The 18,288-nt window shown below is 45.2% G+C and overlaps 1 protein-coding gene across 2 annotated transcripts in view; it reads right to left on the bottom strand.

The window, feature by feature from the left end:
• The window catches only part of NPLOC4 (NPL4 homolog, ubiquitin recognition factor), a 55,538-nt gene that overhangs the window by 35,174 nt on the left and 2,076 nt on the right, over positions 1–18,288 (bottom strand). For both annotated transcript variants that reach the window (XM_067715136.1, XM_067715135.1), the window contains exons 2-6: positions 16,938–17,018; positions 9,676–9,788; positions 5,027–5,203; positions 2,961–3,009; positions 2,144–2,238 (exon numbers count right to left, since the gene is read on the bottom strand). In XM_067715136.1, coding sequence (XP_067571237.1) covers positions 2,144–2,238; positions 2,961–3,009; positions 5,027–5,203; positions 9,676–9,788; positions 16,938–17,018 — 515 coding nt within the window. The remainder of the gene's footprint in view (positions 1–2,143; positions 2,239–2,960; positions 3,010–5,026; positions 5,204–9,675; positions 9,789–16,937; positions 17,019–18,288) is intronic.

The raw sequence follows: 18,288 nt of genomic DNA, 5'->3' as shown, positions 1-18,288 counted from the left end.
ACAATGGTGAAAAGTGTAGCAGGAGGCTGGAAATAAAATGTCAGGTATCTTACACTTCCTGAAGGGAGTTCTCAGGAGCTAAGCACGTGGTATCCACAGCAGGGAAAATGTGCTAAAACTTATTCTAATGGTGTTGTAGCTTCTGTCCTGTACACTAGACTGTACAAGAATACAAAACTATTTTCCAATAAAAGCAGTTTTAATATTCACTACCACTGACATCTATGAAGATTTTTTTTTCCTTTTTCTTTTTTTTTAAATTGTAGTTGCTTTACAATGTTGTGTTAGCTTCTACTGTACAATGAAGTGAATGTACATATATGTATATACGTATATATGCATACACATATATACTACATATATATGTATATGTATACCTATATCCCCTCCCTCTTGGACCTCCCTCCCACACCCCCATTCCACCCATCTAGGTCGTCACAGAGAACTGAGCTGAGCTCCCTGTGCTATACGGCAGGTTCCCACTATTTATTTTACACGTGGTAGTGTATTCATGTCAAAACTAATCTCCCAATTTGTCCCACACTCCCCGTCCCCCTGTGTCCACATGTCTGTTCTCTATGTCTGCGTCTCTATTCCTGCCCTGCAAATAGGTTCATGTGTACCATTTTTCTAGATTCCACATATATGCGTTAATATATGATATTTGTTTTTCTCTTTCTGGCTTACTTCACTCTGTATGACACTCTAAGGTCCATCCACATCTCTACAAATGACCCAATTCCGTTCCTTTCTATGGCTGAGTAATATTCCATTGTATATATGTACCGCATAAGATTTTCAACAGTACTGCTAAATATCTAGATCTAACCTATGCCATTGACAGAAAATGAAGTTCTTTTCAAGTTCCATCAATTTATCAGAAACATTTACTTTATGAGTCTAGTACTTAGACTTCTGTATAAAATTCTTATTCATAGAAAAAACCTGATTAGGATACATAACAAAGATATCTTCACTCTGCTTTTGGTCAGTGAGGATGTCCTGGGCCCCACTGTGGACTTGGGGTGAGCCTGCACAAGTGACTTCACCCTCTGCCACTTTCCCGTTCACAAATGGTCCAGTGAATAGTCCTGTCCTCACAAGCCAGCGGCATGCTGGAACGATGGCACCTGGGAAGCAATGACTGCCACCTAGGCTGCACGTTAACAACAGCAACAAGTGAGCCCTTGACCTAGACGGACAAAAGGCAGACAGGTCCCAGCACACTCATGCTCTGGTCAAGACAGCTCCAGAGCTTACCCCACAAGTGGGCAAAAATGGGCTTCTGGTGGGATCTTTTTTTTCCTGGTCTAACTTTTTTTAAAAGTCATTTTAGGATGTTAGCGGGTTGTCAGAGAAAAACTACGAGCAGGCCAACATGACATTCTTCACAAAATGTTGCTGACTCGGGTTCAGCCACCGTCTCCTCTCCCTGCATGGATAGGAATCATAAAATCACAGTAAGAAGTCCGTTACTTTCTGGTGAGGTGAGCATATCAACAGAAGGGGGTTGCACAGGCAAGTACCTGACGTAGTTTAAAAGAAATCAAACTGCTCTCAGCTTGCCACTGTCACAGCATGCTCTAAGAGCCAAGAGACAGCTGCCCCCACTGCCCAACCCCACCCACGCTGCCCGCCTGGCCGAGCCTGCAGACAGCAATGCTGAGGCACCAGAGGCCAAGCCATGGACAGCGCCACCGCCTCAGCCCCGCTACAGCTGTGAAATTGAGTTGATAAAGAGGCAGCTTCCAGGGCAAAGGGCAGACTCCACAGACAGAAGACTGACCACCATCACGCCTTATCTCATCCAGGTTCAGAAACAACTAAGTTGCCAGGGTACCGCATACCCGAAGGAAGGTCAGCGGGGTGCCCCTGGGCCTCCACAGCCTGGCCTCTGCCTGCTTGGCCTCTGCCCATGCACTGGGCACTGTGGATTACAGCAGGGACCAGAGTCTCCCCCGACTTGTTTCTCTTTTAGAATCAGGACAAGATTCACGAATACAAAGACTTCATGCCCAGACTTTGATCTTTACTTTTCTCACTCATATGCCCAGGGGCTTTAAGCAACACGTGCCAGAGAGAGAAAACGAACTCTGCGCCCCAAAGCCACATGGGTGCCGCCCCCTGCCCTCAGGCCGCTTACTTGTCGGCCCCTCCGGTCAGCTTCCGGATGTAGGCGTGGAAGGACATGTGCTTCACGGGAGGCTCCAGGTGATTTAGGTAGTCCTCGTCGAAAGGCTGCCAAAACACACAGTCAACAGTCATGCACTCGCCGCTGGGGTCGCGGTCGCGGTCGCAGCCTCCACCCGCCAAACCCCGAGGCGGGTGGGCAGGCAGTGAGGGGGAACTGGTGATGGGTCCTCACTATCATTCTAAGTCAGAACCAAGTTCTTCTCTGTGTACCAGTTATCTTTTCAAGATTGAAATGAATCTCTATTAAACACAAAATGCTCTAAGTCAAATAAATATCAGGTAAATTTTGCAAAAAAAAAAGCCACAAGATGAAGCAAGAGGAGCCTCATGAAGAAAATCAGGTTGGCCTTCCTGCCGTAAATTCAGTGTCAACCAGTCACCAGTCGGCATTATTGTGGTAACTCTCAACCTCACCACGACAAATCAGTAGAGGAGACGTGAGATTCAGGGTAGAGTAAATCAAAACAATGATGAGCATGAAAACCGCCAGGCCCGGCTTTGTGTCAGGTTTTAAAAGGACTGTCCAGGGAGCCCAGTGTAAATGCTGCCCCTTTATCACAGCAATACCCATGTCCCAGCCGTTCATAATCCACCCAGAAGGTCACTCCCATAAATAAAGGCTCATCCTCTCAGTGCAGCCTGCACTAGTGGGAATACGAGGCCCAGGGCAATAAATAGGTAACTTCCTTGAACCACTCTGACCCAGCCCAGGGACTTAGGGGAAGTGTCAAGACGGCTCTGGGAACTCACTCTACTCGGACTCTCACCTCTAGAGGAACGCAGTGCACGCACTTCCCCAGAGGCCCATGTCGGCACCTAGAGCACAGGGAAGAGAAACGCACAGTGTCAGCACACTGCTCTTCTGCTGCTGCCTCCCTGAATGTTGATACTTAAAAGGCACATCATACCTAATAAAGTACTTCCCCATCCACATGAAATTATCTGAAATGGTATGTGGTGAACAGTTTTTAATGGTTTAATATTTTGGTGTGTATTAGAAAACACCGACCAGTGCACCAAACCTGTGATTTCATGGATATTAACTGATTTCATGGATATTACCACAAACTAAAAGCAAAACTGAATGGATTTAAAGTCAATTTAAATAAAAACGTTTGGTAAAGACTAAGAAAGTTGGTACATAGACATGGCAAAAACCCTGAGAATGGGAGATCAGCTCGGTGCTTTGTGACCGCCTGGAGGGGTGGGACAGGGAGGGTGGGAAGGAGGGAGACGCAAGAGGGAAGAGATATGGGAACATGTATATGTATAACTGATTCACTTTGTTATAAAGCAGAAACTAACACACCATTGTAAAGCAATTATACTCCAATAAAGATGTAAAAAAAACCCCTGAGAATGGTACATAAATAGCTAAAGTGTGGAAAACACCCACTTCATGCATATTTTGGAAAAAAGCATGAAAAGAACGCTTGGCTCTGTGGGTTTCAGTCTGTGCATAGTAGGACAGTGGAGATGCGTTCGGGCGCCAACAGGCTCAGTCACAGCACTGTCCACATGGGGTCAGAACTCCTAGGTGCACCGCATTCTATATTTCAGAGAAGAAAGGGCCTGAGTTTCCCAACAGGCAGACTCTTACAGGTGATGCACGCACAGGCACGTGCACACTCAAAAAGATTCCTAACGAGGCCTCACAAACACGGATCGGGGTAGGAGTGGCACTGGGTCCCTGGGAAGAACACAAATGGGGGCAGAGAGCCAGTTGATGGCCACAGCCACAGAGTGGCTCCACGCCAACTGCAGCTCAGAACAATCTGGGGCCCTTTGATCTGAGACATACAGGACACTAATGCAGCATGTGGAATCCCAGTATCTCAATGTCTTGATTACAGGGTGATGCAGTTACAAAGACTCCACTGAAGAGACAATCTTCGCTCAGACAATTTTACATCATTGAGTGTGAACTCAGATGTTTCTAAATAGTTTCCTTAAAAAGAACTGCAAAAAATCTATAATAAACAAATGTATACAAGCATAAGCATTTTATACAATCCTTGGTGAAAAGTGAATATTCAAAGAAGGAGCAGCACCTTCAGCAAATGAAGTGTTCCCTAGAAGAACGGAAAGAGTGTACTGAATATGGAAGGTTGAGATTCCTCCACTAAAATTAAATGAGACAACGTGAACAAGGACCTGCACCAGCAGGTGCCCAGGTACCACCCCCTCCACCCTGTCACACTTGCTAAAGCCCACTCTGCACATGCACGTGTCTCAGGGGAACACCACGGTGAGGACTTCTTAGAACTCTTAGTTCTCAACACTTGGAAAATTTTAAACTACATGTGGGGCTTACCTGGTGGTGCAGTGGTTAAGAACCCGCCTGCCAGTGCAGGGGACACAGGTTCGAGCCCTGGTCCGGGATGCCGCGAAGCAACTAAGCCCTGATGCCACAACTACTTAACCTATGCTCTAGAGCCCGCGTGCCACAACTACTGAAGCCCGTGCACCTAGAGCCTGTGCTCCGCAACAAGAGAGGCCGCTGCAGTAAGAAGCCTGCGCACGGCAACAAAGAGCAGCCCCCGCTCGCCACAACTAGAGAAAGCCCACATGCAGCAACGAAGACCCAACGCAGCCAAAAGTAAAAACTGATTAATTAAAAAAAAAGACAATCACAGTGTATTTTAAATAATAATAATAATAAAGTACACGTGGAGCATACTTTGAGATTCAAACAATGAGAAAAAGCTCACAGAACAGCTTGAAGTGAGATGTAATCTGAAAATAGATGGTCAAACTCAAAACTTACATTTCTTTATCAGGGCACGTTACAGACATTTCACTTCACTGACACTGTGGCCCCGCAGGCACTTACAGCTGTGGGTCACGGCTCCTGTAGATCTTCCCGTCCTGCCTGCTGAGGTACTGGTCGATCTCATCTTCCACCACATTGGGAGCACCACAGGCCTTTAACCCCAGTGGGGCCGATGTCTCCATCTCAGACGACGGTCCAGCAAGGCTCGAGGGAAACAGGAACAACAAATCTCCATGCCTGTTCAAATGACAAATGTTAAGTAGAGGCCGCCTTCCTTTCTTCACAACCTGAGCTGCACAGAAGATCAACTCAGGTGTGAGAACCTCTGAAACCTGCAAACAGCAACATCAACCACCCTGCAGGCCTAAACAATGAGGCTTCCAATTTTAAGAGACCAGAGTTCTCTTTTCCCACCTCCCCTATGCCTCTTCCCCCATGAAGGTCAGCAGCAGGCTCTCTGGACTGTAACATAACTTCCTTACAACCACGCTGCGCCATCTATGCTGCACACGCATACACGCACCTGGTTCCACAAAGAACACACAAAATCATAGCTGACACTGGAGCTGCATGGCCCCCTCCCTCTTCCTTCTCTGCTTAGCTCCCACTTTCCCTCATTCGTTCCCTGGCCTTCTCTTCAGCTGCCCCCCATTTACTTGCCTGGGACATACCTGCTTTCTCTACGTTCACAAATACATGTGTACATAACACACGTCACTGATATACAAACCTGAGATGATAAGAGACACACTTTCTGCATTTGCTGTTCTCTCATAATCCCTCCAAACACGGTCTACGTCTAATCAACGTTCTGCAGTGAAGTTGCCTCACAATACGCTTTGCTGCTCCCCGCATGACGGACATGGCTCCCTGTGGGACTGCCACCACAGGCCCCACCGCGGAAACGCCCAGAGACGGGCAGTCGCACGGTCTCCCGGCCGTAGGGTGGATTTCTGGGAGAGGGCCCGTTAGACCTCAGGAGTTTTGTTTGTTCCTAAAGCCACTGACGTACTGCTTTCCACAAAGGCTGCCATGATTCACAGTGCAAAGGACAATATTTGGTTTTCGATCATTTTCAATGTAAATGGCGTCCTTCCACTGTCAGACCCACCACTGACTTTGCCAGAGCCTGACTGCCACCCCGCCGGTATGGGTGAACAGTCCCCACCTGGGAGCACTGCAGGTCCCGAGACACTCAGCGTGTTCAACACCAGTACAGGAGGAAAAGCTGTAGCACCACCACCAAGCAAGTATTTCACTGCTCTCAACAAGATGCATATACAGGAAGAAAGACTGAAAGAACTGCCTGCAGCCCCCAATCAACAAACGGAGAGAATAGGAGCAGGTACCACAGCTGGGACAGCAGGAGGCTGGGCTGCAGCTCTTCAACGGGTCTGCTCGCCCCTCTTTTCCCTCCCATAATTTAGGGTGATAAAATCACCAACTTGTAATTGAAGATTTGTTTCTAACAGCAAATGAGATATTCCTAAACACCCTCCAGCTTCAGGATACATGGCTCAAATGCTACATCAGTTTTAACAAATATCCTCTAAAATGCACTGTGGAGCTCTAAAGAAAAGAGTTTCCCCAAGGGTCCAAAAACCCACAGCAGCTCAAATAAGAATAGTGAAGGAACCTCCGGCCAGCCCATTATGGGAACCCTGAGCTTGGCTTATAGCCACTGTCTGGGCCACGAGAGACAAGGCCTTGAGCCTGCCTGCCCAAAGCGAGCTGCTGAACCTGAAATGCCACACAAAGCCAGATGTCTGAAGGATGTCTCAACCGCTGGGAAAAACCCACCAGTTGAAAACAGGAACCAAGGAGGAATCCTGTCTGCCTCCATCCACTATGCTGTAGGGGAAAAAGTCACTGCTGAGAAGTCTGTAACCAAAGGCCTGCTCCGCCATGTGTCCGGGGTAAAATCAGGGATGCTACTTGGTTCAGGAAACCAGACAGAAATTAACTCAAGGGCTGGGCCCATGACGCCCCCTTGTGCCGAGAGAAGCAAATGGCTTCTCCGCAGAAAAGTCACCAACCCCAGATCTTTCAGGGCCCCCTAAGACCAAGATTGGCCAAATATAAGCTCTCAAATAAAAGTCACCAAACATAAAAGAGAAACAAGCCACTGGGAGCAACAGAGGGCAGACAACAATCAAAAGATTTAGACAGCCAAGGACTTCAGGTGTGGAATTCAAGACAAAGAATATAAACTTACGTATGGAATGCTAGCTGGAAACGGAACAAAAGGAGTACAAGCAACAAGAGACTATCCGCAATGACAAGGGGCTCGGAGAGTGGGCAGAGGGGCTGCAGACTCGGCAGCTCTTCCCAAATCCCCTGCTTAGGGACAGGCTAGACAACAACAGCAACAGTGTGAAAGGATCCTCACAAACCCTGAATTCACTCGGGGCAGACAGACCCCAGACTCCTCAAGACCCGAGAGGGAAGCATCCGGTGTGTGATAGGCCAAGGCAGAGCCTCCAGGGAACCCAGCAGTCTTCACTGGAAGCCTGGGGGTCAGGGTGAGAGCACAGCAGGAGCTGGGAAGGAGCCCCTGCGAGCACATGACCTAACAGCCAGGGCTGAAAGGAATCAAACAGAATTAAATAGAAAAAAGTAAAAAACGTAATCACTGAAATAATAGAGAGAATGGGGGAGAGGTAATATCTAGATATAATGTGGACTTTCCTGGTGGTCCAGTGGTTAAGAATCCGCCTCCCAATACAAGGGATGCAGGTTCGATCCGTGGTTGGGGAACTAAGATCCCACGTGCTGCGGGGCAACTAATAAGCCAACGTGCTCTAGAGCCCGCGTGCTGCAACTACTGAGCTTGCATGCCACAACTAGAGAGAGAAGCCTGTGTGCTGCAACGAAGATCCCATGTGTCGCAGCTAAGACCTGACGCAGCCAAATAAATAAATAAACAAAATATAAATTAAATAAAATATCTTAAAAAAAAAAAAAAAGAGATAATGGCCAAGAATTTTCTAGACCTAACCTGCAGATACAGAAAACACATCTTACATCAGATAGCATTAAACCAACCAACCAACCAACTAGGAATCCACACCTGGACAGGTCAAACAGAAACCACAGGACCCCAAGACAAACAGAAGATCTTAAAAGCAGCCAGAGGAGAAAAAAAGAACCTACAAATGAACAAGAGAATTATAACAGCCAGCTGAACTGCGACGATGGAAGCAGAGGTAGTGGAGTGAAACCCACAAGGAGCTCAAGGTGACCACACTCTTACAGACATGGTCAGTAACTCTCGAGCGGTGACAGGACAAGGTTCTCAAGTTTGGGCTTGTGCTGCTCAACAAGCATCACAACTATCACTGGAAAGACATGCTCTAGGATAATCCAGAAAGACATGCCATCCAACTGTGACCACACCTCAGGTAGACAGGGTGTTTCACTCTGCAGCCCCCGTTTCTGGCATCCAGTCATCAGAATAGCTTAGACACACAGCTGCCACCCCTGCAGTGCTCATCACGTGCAGGCACCGGACAACCATGTGGAGGAGGCATCGCCACCCCCTTGCAGACAAGGGTGGTGAGGCCCAGTGAGGTTAGGTGACTTCCCAGGCACACCGCCAGTGAGTGTTGGGTGTGAGTCCAAACCCAAGTAACGCCCATAGGAAGTGATTCTCAAGATGCAAAAACCCTTTGCAAGCTGGGAGGAAAGATGACCCTCACCCACTGGAAACGAACGTAAACAGGGAAAGGCTTTACATCATCACAGCGGCAGGCAAAGAGCAGGTACCGAGCGAATATTTGTTGAAGAACAAATAAATTAATGCTAAAATTGTATTTTTCCCCCCTTGATATACTAGCTGTGAACCTAAAAATGACCAAACTGCCAAAATAGCCTATTATTCTGACTGGTAAAAGGCACACAGCCAAGTGCCAGCAAAGCCCAGCCCAACCCTCAGGCAGTGGCTACAGCAGCCAGGCTGCTTGTAGCCCCATGGGAGAATTCCCTGCCCTCTGTCTGAGGATTAAGATGACTTGAAGGGTTCTGCTCACTGATACGTGAGGTGTGCCCAGGCAGTTCAGACAGGAGTCAGCAAACCTCTTCTGTAAAGGGCCAAATAGTAAACGTTTTCGGCTTTGCAGACCATACAGTCTCTGTCACAATCACTCAGCCCTGCCCTTGTAGCATGAAAACACATAAATGAATGAACGTGGCTATGCTCCCATAAAACTAGAAAAACAGGCAGTGGGATGCAGGAAGAGGTCTCTGCAACCTAGAAACTCCTTCTGACATTACCCATCAATTCTAAGGCACTCCAGGGTGTCCTGCCAGCAAGAAATACAGCGTGGGCAACAGGCCACAGTACTGCCAGCCCCCCCAACCTACCAAGCAGGTCCTGAGGCAGAACGACGCACAGAGCTACATTCAAGGTCCTTCTCCGCAGTGAAGCAGCTGAGTGTGCAGGTGCACACACAACCCAGGACCATAACTCCTTCTCGTGACACACATCCCCGAATTCCGCAAGTCAATCAAACCGGCTCAACAGTAACTACAGATTCAGCATGGCTGCCAAACACCTGGCAAGAAGCACAGTCACCTGCACTTTGGTCTGCGTTCAGGACCGTAATCACAGTAGCATGAGAAGGAAAAAGGAGAGAACTAAGCGGCCTCAGGCGGGTAACTGGTGCCAGCATGCCCTCCCTACTCCCCGCCCTCTCCCCTCGGGCACTCACTTGATCTTCAGCAGGTTGAGGGATTTGTTAGATGATGCTGTTATTTCTCCAGTCTTGTTTCTATTGATGTAAACTGAGAAGCCGTTATTTTGGAAGCCAAACTCCTTTGCGACCTAAAACAAGACCCAAACAACAGAGATTTAATAAAATATTGAAGTCTCACTACCCTGACCACATATATATCAGACATTACTAGTGAGTTTAGAAACTGCTCCTCATTAACCAAATTTCTCTTGTTATTTTGCTCTCTCATGAGGAAATTTGAGTCTGGGGCCAAGAGAAGGGTCAGATCTGGAGCTTGACTTTTAGGATCATCAGAGTACAGTTAAACAAAGAAAAGACAGGGAATCTTGGCAGAGAAATAGAAATGATAAAATAGAATCAAACAAAAATTCTACAACTGAAAAACACAATAACTGAAATAGAAAATTCACTGGGTGGGCTTATCATCAGAAGGGAGATGACAAAAACAAAGTTAATTAAAGATGAGTTAACAGAAGCCAGATAATCTGAAGACAGAGATTTGAAAGAAAAATGAACAGTCTTAGGAACCCCTGGGACAATATCAAATGATCCTCAGGAGAAGAGAATAAGGCTAGGACTGAAAAACATTTGAAGAAAGAATGGCCAAAACCCTCAAATTTGATGAAAAACATAAAAGTAACAAATCCAGGAAGTTCAGCAAAACCAAAGTAGGATAAATAAAGAGAAAACTACGCCTGGGCATGTCATCATCACACTGCTAAAATCCAAAGATCAATGGAGACCAGAAGACAATGGAACAACATCTTTAAAGTGCTGAGGCAGGAATAAACATCTGTCAACTCAGAATTCTCCATCTGGAGAAAATACCCTTCAAATACAAGGGCAAAATGAAAACGTTCTCAGGTTGACAAGACCCAAGGGCACCTGTTGCCCGTAGCCTCCACCACAATAAATGCCAGAGGATGTCCTTCAGGCTGAACAACACCAGACAGAAACTCCGACGCAGAGGACACACAAAGGTAAGAACTCCAAATCACACAGTAGGAAACCATCACAGAATTGCCAGGAGAATCCTGACAGAGCAACAACCACAGGTCAGGAACAGGACCAGGGAGGAGCCACATGTCCCTGAGGCACCCAAAGGCTCACCCCCTCCCCCCATTTTATACCTTGTTCTACCTGCTGCTTTTTACCTATGATTGATTTGCCCTTTAACACGGAATTATTGATAAAACCTAGAATTTATTTACTGTAAGGAAAACAAGAGTTTAAAGATTAACTTTATGTACTAACAGTACTTTCTGATTAAAAAAATGATTGAAAGTATCTATAGGGCCTTTCCTGGTGGCGCAGTGGTTAAGAATCCGCCTACCAGGCTTCCCTGGTGGCGCAGTGGTTGAGAGTCCGCCTGCCGATGCAGGGGACAGGGGTTCGTGCCCCGGTCCGGGAAGATCCCACATGCCGTGGAGCGGCTGGGCCCGTGAGCCATGGCCGCTGAGCCTGCGCGTCCGGAGCCTGTGCTCCGCAACGGGAGAGGCCACAACAGTGAGAGGCCCGTGTACCGCAAAAAAAATAAATAAATAAAAATAAATAAAGCACCAGGAAATTAAGACCATGAAATCTGTATTCCCAAGAGCAAAAAAGGCAAAAATAAAGACTAAAATTAATGGCTCCTTTTTCTGAAACAGATATAAACCGAAATTAACAAATTGTGGCACTTTATTCTGCAAAACCATTCTGTTTTTCTGTAGACAAAGCACTGCAATTATTGCCAAGAATGAGAAAGAACTCTTGTACCAGGAATGTCGGCTGCGTGAGTTAGCACAGCACTCCTGGGATGTAAGGCAATCTCCAGAGTGGAGCACGGTGCTATGTGGGCAGCCCTATGGGCAGAGGGAACTTCCCTGTGACCACATAACTGAGCTCTGTGCTTTATACCAGGACTGAGGTTCAGCCGCATTTTCAAATACGATAACCAACAACATTACTTCCCATATGTTGAAGCCCACTTTCGGGAGATGAAGAAATACATGTATTAGGTTTTATATGATGCTCCTGTGAAAATAACCGCTTCTATGAACTCTGTGAATTCTCTATCTAAAGATACAAAAATCTAACATAAGGTACCAGGCATTAAAAAAAAAATCTTAGCAGAGTCTTATAAAAGCACAATAAGGCTTCCCTGGTGGCACAGTGGTTGGGAGTCTGCCTGCCGATGCAGGGGACGCGGGTTCATGCCCCGGTCCAGGAGGGTCCTGCGTGCCGCGGGGCGCCTGGGTCCGTGGGCCGTGGCCGCTGGGCCTGCGCATCCGGAGCCTGTGCTCCGCGACGGGAGGGGCCGCGGCAGTGGGAGGCCCGCGTACCACAAAAAAAAAAAAAAAAAAAAAAAAGCACGATTAAAATCTTAAAAATTTTATTTCACACCTGAGGTAATAAAACCAGAAACATGGTACGAAGTAAAATTAATACAAATGTTTATAACTGAAGGTAACAGAAAAGAATACATGGCATGATTCCAGTTATCTCAAGTTCAAAATAGGCAAAACTAAAATTTAGGGTTTAGGAATGCATACTGTGTGGTAAAACACAGAAAAGTGGGGGAGCAACCCCCATCAAGTCAGGAGAGGGGTGACAGGGTGAGGGAGTAGGAAGGCTGACCTATGGTTGCTGGAGACTGGCACTGGGTATTTGCTTCATCATCAATCATTTTGGCTGTTCATATTTTTCAAGCATTTCTTAGCAAGTATTTTATTTCACAGTTAAAAGAAAAAGTTTAAGTATTATAAGGGAAAACGTCACTTGCTGCTGAGAGGCCAGTTAAGATAGGACTGAGGGGAATTCCCTGGTGGTCCAGCACTTTCACTGCCGAGGACACAGGTTCAATCCCTGGTTGGGGAACTAAGATCCCACAAGCCACACAGCGTGGCCAAAAGAAAAAGAAAAAAAAGATAAAGGTAGGATCTGGGGTGACTCAATAAGGGACACTTCAGGGGAGTGACAGCAGCAGAAGCAAACTCCTGGGTCGTGGAGGTGAAGGAAGACACCGCGAGCAAGATAGCCAGAAGAACTTGTCCTGGAGGGGTTTATGGTCTGGTGATTCACAGAGAAGGAATTTTTTTTTTTTTTAATGATTGTTCCTATTCTTTTAAATTAATTTATTAATTAATTTATTTTTGGCTGTGTTGGGTCTTCGTTTCTGTGCGAGGGCTTTCTCTAGTTGTGGCAAGCGGGGGCCACTCTTCATTGCGGTGCACAGGCCTTTCACTGTTGCGGCCTCTTCTTGTTGTGGGGCACAGGCTCCAGATGCGCAGGCTCAGTAGTTGTGGCTCACGGGCCTAGCTGCTCAGTGGCATGTGGGATCTTCCCAGACCAGGGCTCAAACCCGTGACCCCTGCATTGGCAGGCAGATTCTCAACCACTGCACCACCAGGGAAGCCCGAGAAGGAATTCTTGAGTGAGAAGCATTAGATCGTCTCAAAGGAACCAGTAACTCAAGATCCTGAGAGATTTTCAATGCAAGCCATCTCATCACACTCGCAAAACCAATTTCCTTAGAGGGCATAATGCCACATATTAAATCAGAGTAAGGCTGTCAAGTATAGGGACAGCAAGTTGGAGCCAACAGTGTTCACAGTGGTCAATATACACTTTTCAGGCAAGTCTGTGAGGGGACAGGAAGGCCATTTCAAAGCCCACTTATAGGGCACAAATGCACAAATTATTAATTATTAAAAATCAAGGGACTTCCCAGCAGTCCAGTGGTTAGGACTTTGCCTTCAATGCAGGGGGTGCGGGTTCAATCCCTGGTCGGGGGGCTAATATCCTGCATGTCTCTCAGCCAAAAAAACAAAACATAACACAGAAGCAGTATTGTAACAAATTCAATAAAGACTTTAAGAAAATGGTCCACATCAAAAAAATCTTAAAAAAAAAATCAGTATGAGTCCACTTATGTGAGATACATGGAGTCAGATTCATAGAGATAGAAAGTAGAATGATTACCAAGGGCTGGGGGAGGGGGAGAGGGAGTTAGTGTTTAATGGGGACAGAGTTTCAGTTTGGGGAGATGGAAAATTTCTGGAGATGGACGGTGGTGATGGCTGCACAGCACTGTGAATGTACTTAATGCTACTGAATCGTACACTTAAACATGGTTTACACGGCAAATTTTATGTTATTTTTCTTACCACAGAAAAAAAAGAGACGTAAAACTACATTTATTGACATAGAACTATGTCCATAACCTATTGTCAAGTGAAAAAAAGCAGGACACAAATGATCACAAGGTGAGATTTGAACTTCACTAGAACGGGTGCATCTTACAGCAAGAGGCTTACAACTCTTGCCTGCAGGGCAGCAGGGCTGACATACGTACGGGTCACTGCCTGGGCTCATGCAAACCTGTCACCCAGTTAGCTAAACAACTGTCACCCCTCAACATTTCTATCAAACAATCCATTTAATGATCAATCAAGGAAGGAACAGGGATCTCAGTTTTTGAGCCCTGCTCGTAAGCACTCTAGCACCAGCACCTGCAGAACAGCTGTCGGCAGCTGGCAAACTGACCCTCCCGAGAGGGCAGACAGTGACCCCATCAGTAAGCATGACGCTGACAGCTGAGTCAAAAAAAAGGTTCAGGAGGGCTGAACTCTGAATATGATTTCATAGGGAGAGCCTACCCAATTAATTTCAATTGGATTTTCCTCATTACAAATACATAATACATGATTAAAATACATTATTTTGCAAATCAGTCTAAAAAAGCACTTTACATATAAAATAAAATGCTACAAGTAGGTGTGACAGCGTTTTTTTCTTTCTTACTGATACATAAATGTTTCTCCTTGGGCTTCCCTGGTGGTGCAGTGGTTTAGAATCCGCCTGCCAATGCAGGTGACACGGGTTCGAGCCCTGGTCCAGGAAGATCCCACATGCCACGGAGCAACTAAGCCGGTGCACCACAGCTACTGAGCCTGCGCTCTAGAGCCCACGAGCCACAACTACTGAAGCCCACGCACCTAGAGCCCGTGCTCTGCAACAAGAGAAGCCACAGCAATGAGAAGACCGTGCACCGCAACGAAGAGTAGCCCCTGATCGCCGCAACTAGAGAAAGCCTGCGCGCAGCAACGAAGACCCAACAAAGCCAAAACTAAATAAATTAATTTTAAATTAATTAATTTTTTAAAAACTAAATAAGTAAATGTTTCTCCTTAAACTCAGTCAGATTTGATGAAAATACAGCAGTAGTATAGTATGATCCCATTTTGGTGAAAGTATGTGTACATGCACATGCAGAGAGGTGTGTGTGTGTGTCTGTGTGTTTGCACATGTGTACACATAAAGACGTTACATTAACAGTTATTTCTGGCTAATAAAATCTTGAGTTATTCTTACTTCTTTATACTTTCCTGTATTGTTTTTGAGCCTTTTATAATTAATCCATATTATCTGTATAATCAGAGAAAACGATTTTCACTTGAGGGGAAACATTACTTCAGAGTAATAAATGTTTGTTTTTGAGTATTCCCAAGAAAATTTCTCCTAAACAATGACTACCGTGTTGATGATGGCTTCAGCGATTAATCAGTCAACACTAAACTGTACCTCCCTGACTCCATCCACATCCAATGACAGTTATTGTGTCTATATTCCCTATGCAAGACAACAATTAACTACCAGAGGAAACACCAGGATTTTAGGAATACTTCTGAGGCAAATAAAAGTCAGAACTACAATCCTGACTTTTTAGGTTTCTCTGAAATCATCTGAATTTAACCTGTCCAACAACTCTACATTTGATGCCAAGCACAAAAGTCTCAAGTTAAAAACAAAATGAAATGATATCTCTACATGACTACTAGATTTTTTTTTTTAAGGTTTTTTTTTGGGGCACACTGCACAGCATGCGGGATCTTAGTTCCCCAACAAGGGATCAAACCTGTAACCTGTGCCCCCTGCAGGGGAAGCGTGGAGCCTTAATCACTGGACCACCAGGGAAGTCCCCTGGTTACTACAGATTTAAGTTTAAGAAATTTCCGTATCACAAAGACTCAGAAAAGTAAAGAACAACTGTATGCAGTCCTCTTACATCTCATGTTTATCCCCACAACTGTCCAAGCAATAGCTACATAATACTTAATCTTTGTCTCAGACAATCTCTCAAGAACTCGAGCATTTAATGTATCCCAGCACCATCTCCAGGAGCAAGCTGACAATGGTCAGCTGTTACTAAAAAAGCAAAGAGTAAGATATTAAAAAGTCCACAAAGACATAGAGATTCTCTTCTCTGCTGTCTATTGCACCTGATTTTTTCCTTTTATTCTTGTAAATACGGTCACTTAAGCAGCACTGTTGGAATCAGGATAGCAACTACCTTTCAGAAGCCAAACTTCCCAGGTAAGTGCTGTGGCTTCCCTAACAGAACACAGTGTGATCCTCAGCAAATCTCTTTATTCCCTGGACTTCAGTTTCCACCTTTGTGAAAATAAAAAGATCAGACTACATGACACCTGAGATTCCCTCTGGCTCTAACAGTCTGTGACCTGACAATTTTTTTTGCTTATGAACAGTGAAAAATGATATTTTTTATCATTACAAAGGTAACAGCTGCCTGCAACAAATTCAAATAGTAAAGAATGTATAAAGTAGAGGCTGGCAAACTTTTTCTGTAAAGGGCCATATAGTCTGTCACAACTACTCAGCTCTGCTGCTGGAGCTCAAAAGCAGCCAGACAGTGCATAAACCAATGAGTGTGGCTGTGTTCCAATGAAAACAGGCAGCCAGCCACAAGCCATGCTTTGCCAACCTCTGGTATGAAGTATAAAGCAAAAGCCACTCTCCTTACTTTGGCCTCCCCTCCTGGGGTTGCCCCTTTTAGGTCTGGCTTGTGCTCTTTCAAACCATATTCTCACACAACAATTTGTGTATGTGGCTTTAATTTTTTAAGAACAAAATGGGATCATTCTATACATGTTAGCAATTCCCCTTTGATGGACAATTCAAGTTTCTCATTCTCTGATTTTTCACTCATAAATATTCCTCTTGTGAAATCCTTTTACACTGACCTTTGGGCCCTTGGTCCTGCAATGGTTAGCAGTGGTCAGCTGTGACACTTCTGATCCTGTAACAGTCCCACCAATCATGACAGAGAAAAGTAATACAAGAGACTGAACTTGGGAGGGGGCGGACTCAGGAAATGAGGAAAAGAGAAAAGGTACACAACAGGAAGGGAATAACAGTAGAGGATGAAGGAAGGTCAATACCCAAGCCACAAGTACCTTTTTCAAAAATGTTGCAGCTGTTTCTCTCTTTGTTGCTGTGATCCGCTTCACCCCATCTGGGGACTGAACACGAATTATCTGTGGTAAATGAAACAAGTTGGTTACTGCACAGACTAGGAAGGTCCTGACCTATTACTGAAACTAACCTCTGCAGTCTTTCAGCATCTGGGTGACCGAAACTTAGAGCCAAACCTTACCCTTCCCCTTGCCAACACCCAACCCAATGTTTCTAGAAAATGAAGCAGAGGTCTGAGAGACATCAGCTCATGGGAGGACATCCTAAGAGGACTGCCCTAATTCTCAACTCTCACCGTTTCACTAAGAAAAATACGACTTCAATTTTTAACCATTATTTATAAAGAATATATCTGAAACACTAACGTTTTTCTCTTCCGATTTACAAAAAAAATTTTTTTTTAAATCAGCAGGAAAAAACCCACCATGAATCATGAACAACTGAGTTCTTTAAAAAATATCTCACTTTGTTCCAGGATCCATACACAGACTAGACTAACTTAAAAGGATAACAGGAAAAAAAAAAAAAAAGAATCACAGGGAATTCCCTGGTGGTCCAGTGGTTAGGACTCCACAGCGAAAGCTGAGGGCACACGGGGTAGATACCTGGTCAGGGAACAAAGATCCCGCAGCCAAAACAAACAAACAAAAAAAAACAATTAAAAACATAAAAAGGATCACAGGAAATCCTCTAATTTGTTATTTACTTTCAATAAAAAAGAATAAAAGAAAAGAAAAAAGGTGTTTAATACCACGGTAAAACTTGGCAGGGTTTTAAAAAAATATATTTTCATGGCAAGCCTGAAATGGTTGCTAGGCCTGGAAGACAACTGGACGGAGCATCACTTTCTAGACTTGATTTTCATGCTGATCGAAGCCCAGTGAAAATGTGCTATTATGCCCTGGCCAACCATCCAAGGTCCTGCCTCAGTGGGTAGCATAAACCGGCATGCCCTGCCGCCAGCAAGACAGAGGATGTTCCAACCACCTGAGGCATGGGAGGAACAGAATGTGCCAGAAAGTACTCGTTATAGTTACGTGAGTACTCATGTTATAGTTACTCCCCTCAGCAACTACTGCACAGTACACTGTATTCAAAACAACACTATACAGACAAGAAATGTCACAAGCAGTTGTTTTTAAAAAGACTTTCACTGATACAGGACAAAATGCCACAATGGCTTTCGATCTGTCCACCTTTATCAAACACGAATCATCTAGATTTTGCTGAAATAGCTTGCCTATGTCTTTCTCATTTTCTAATAACTTTTGCTTAACTGAAAAGCCTTTGTTCCCATATTGTTCTCAGTTTTTAAGATTTTGTGTTGAACAA

The sequence above is a fragment of the Pseudorca crassidens genome, chromosome 19 (assembly GCF_039906515.1).
Source record: "Pseudorca crassidens isolate mPseCra1 chromosome 19, mPseCra1.hap1, whole genome shotgun sequence".
NCBI lineage: Eukaryota > Metazoa > Chordata > Mammalia > Artiodactyla > Delphinidae > Pseudorca > Pseudorca crassidens.
This window is presented reverse-complemented; position numbering and strand designations above follow the sequence as displayed.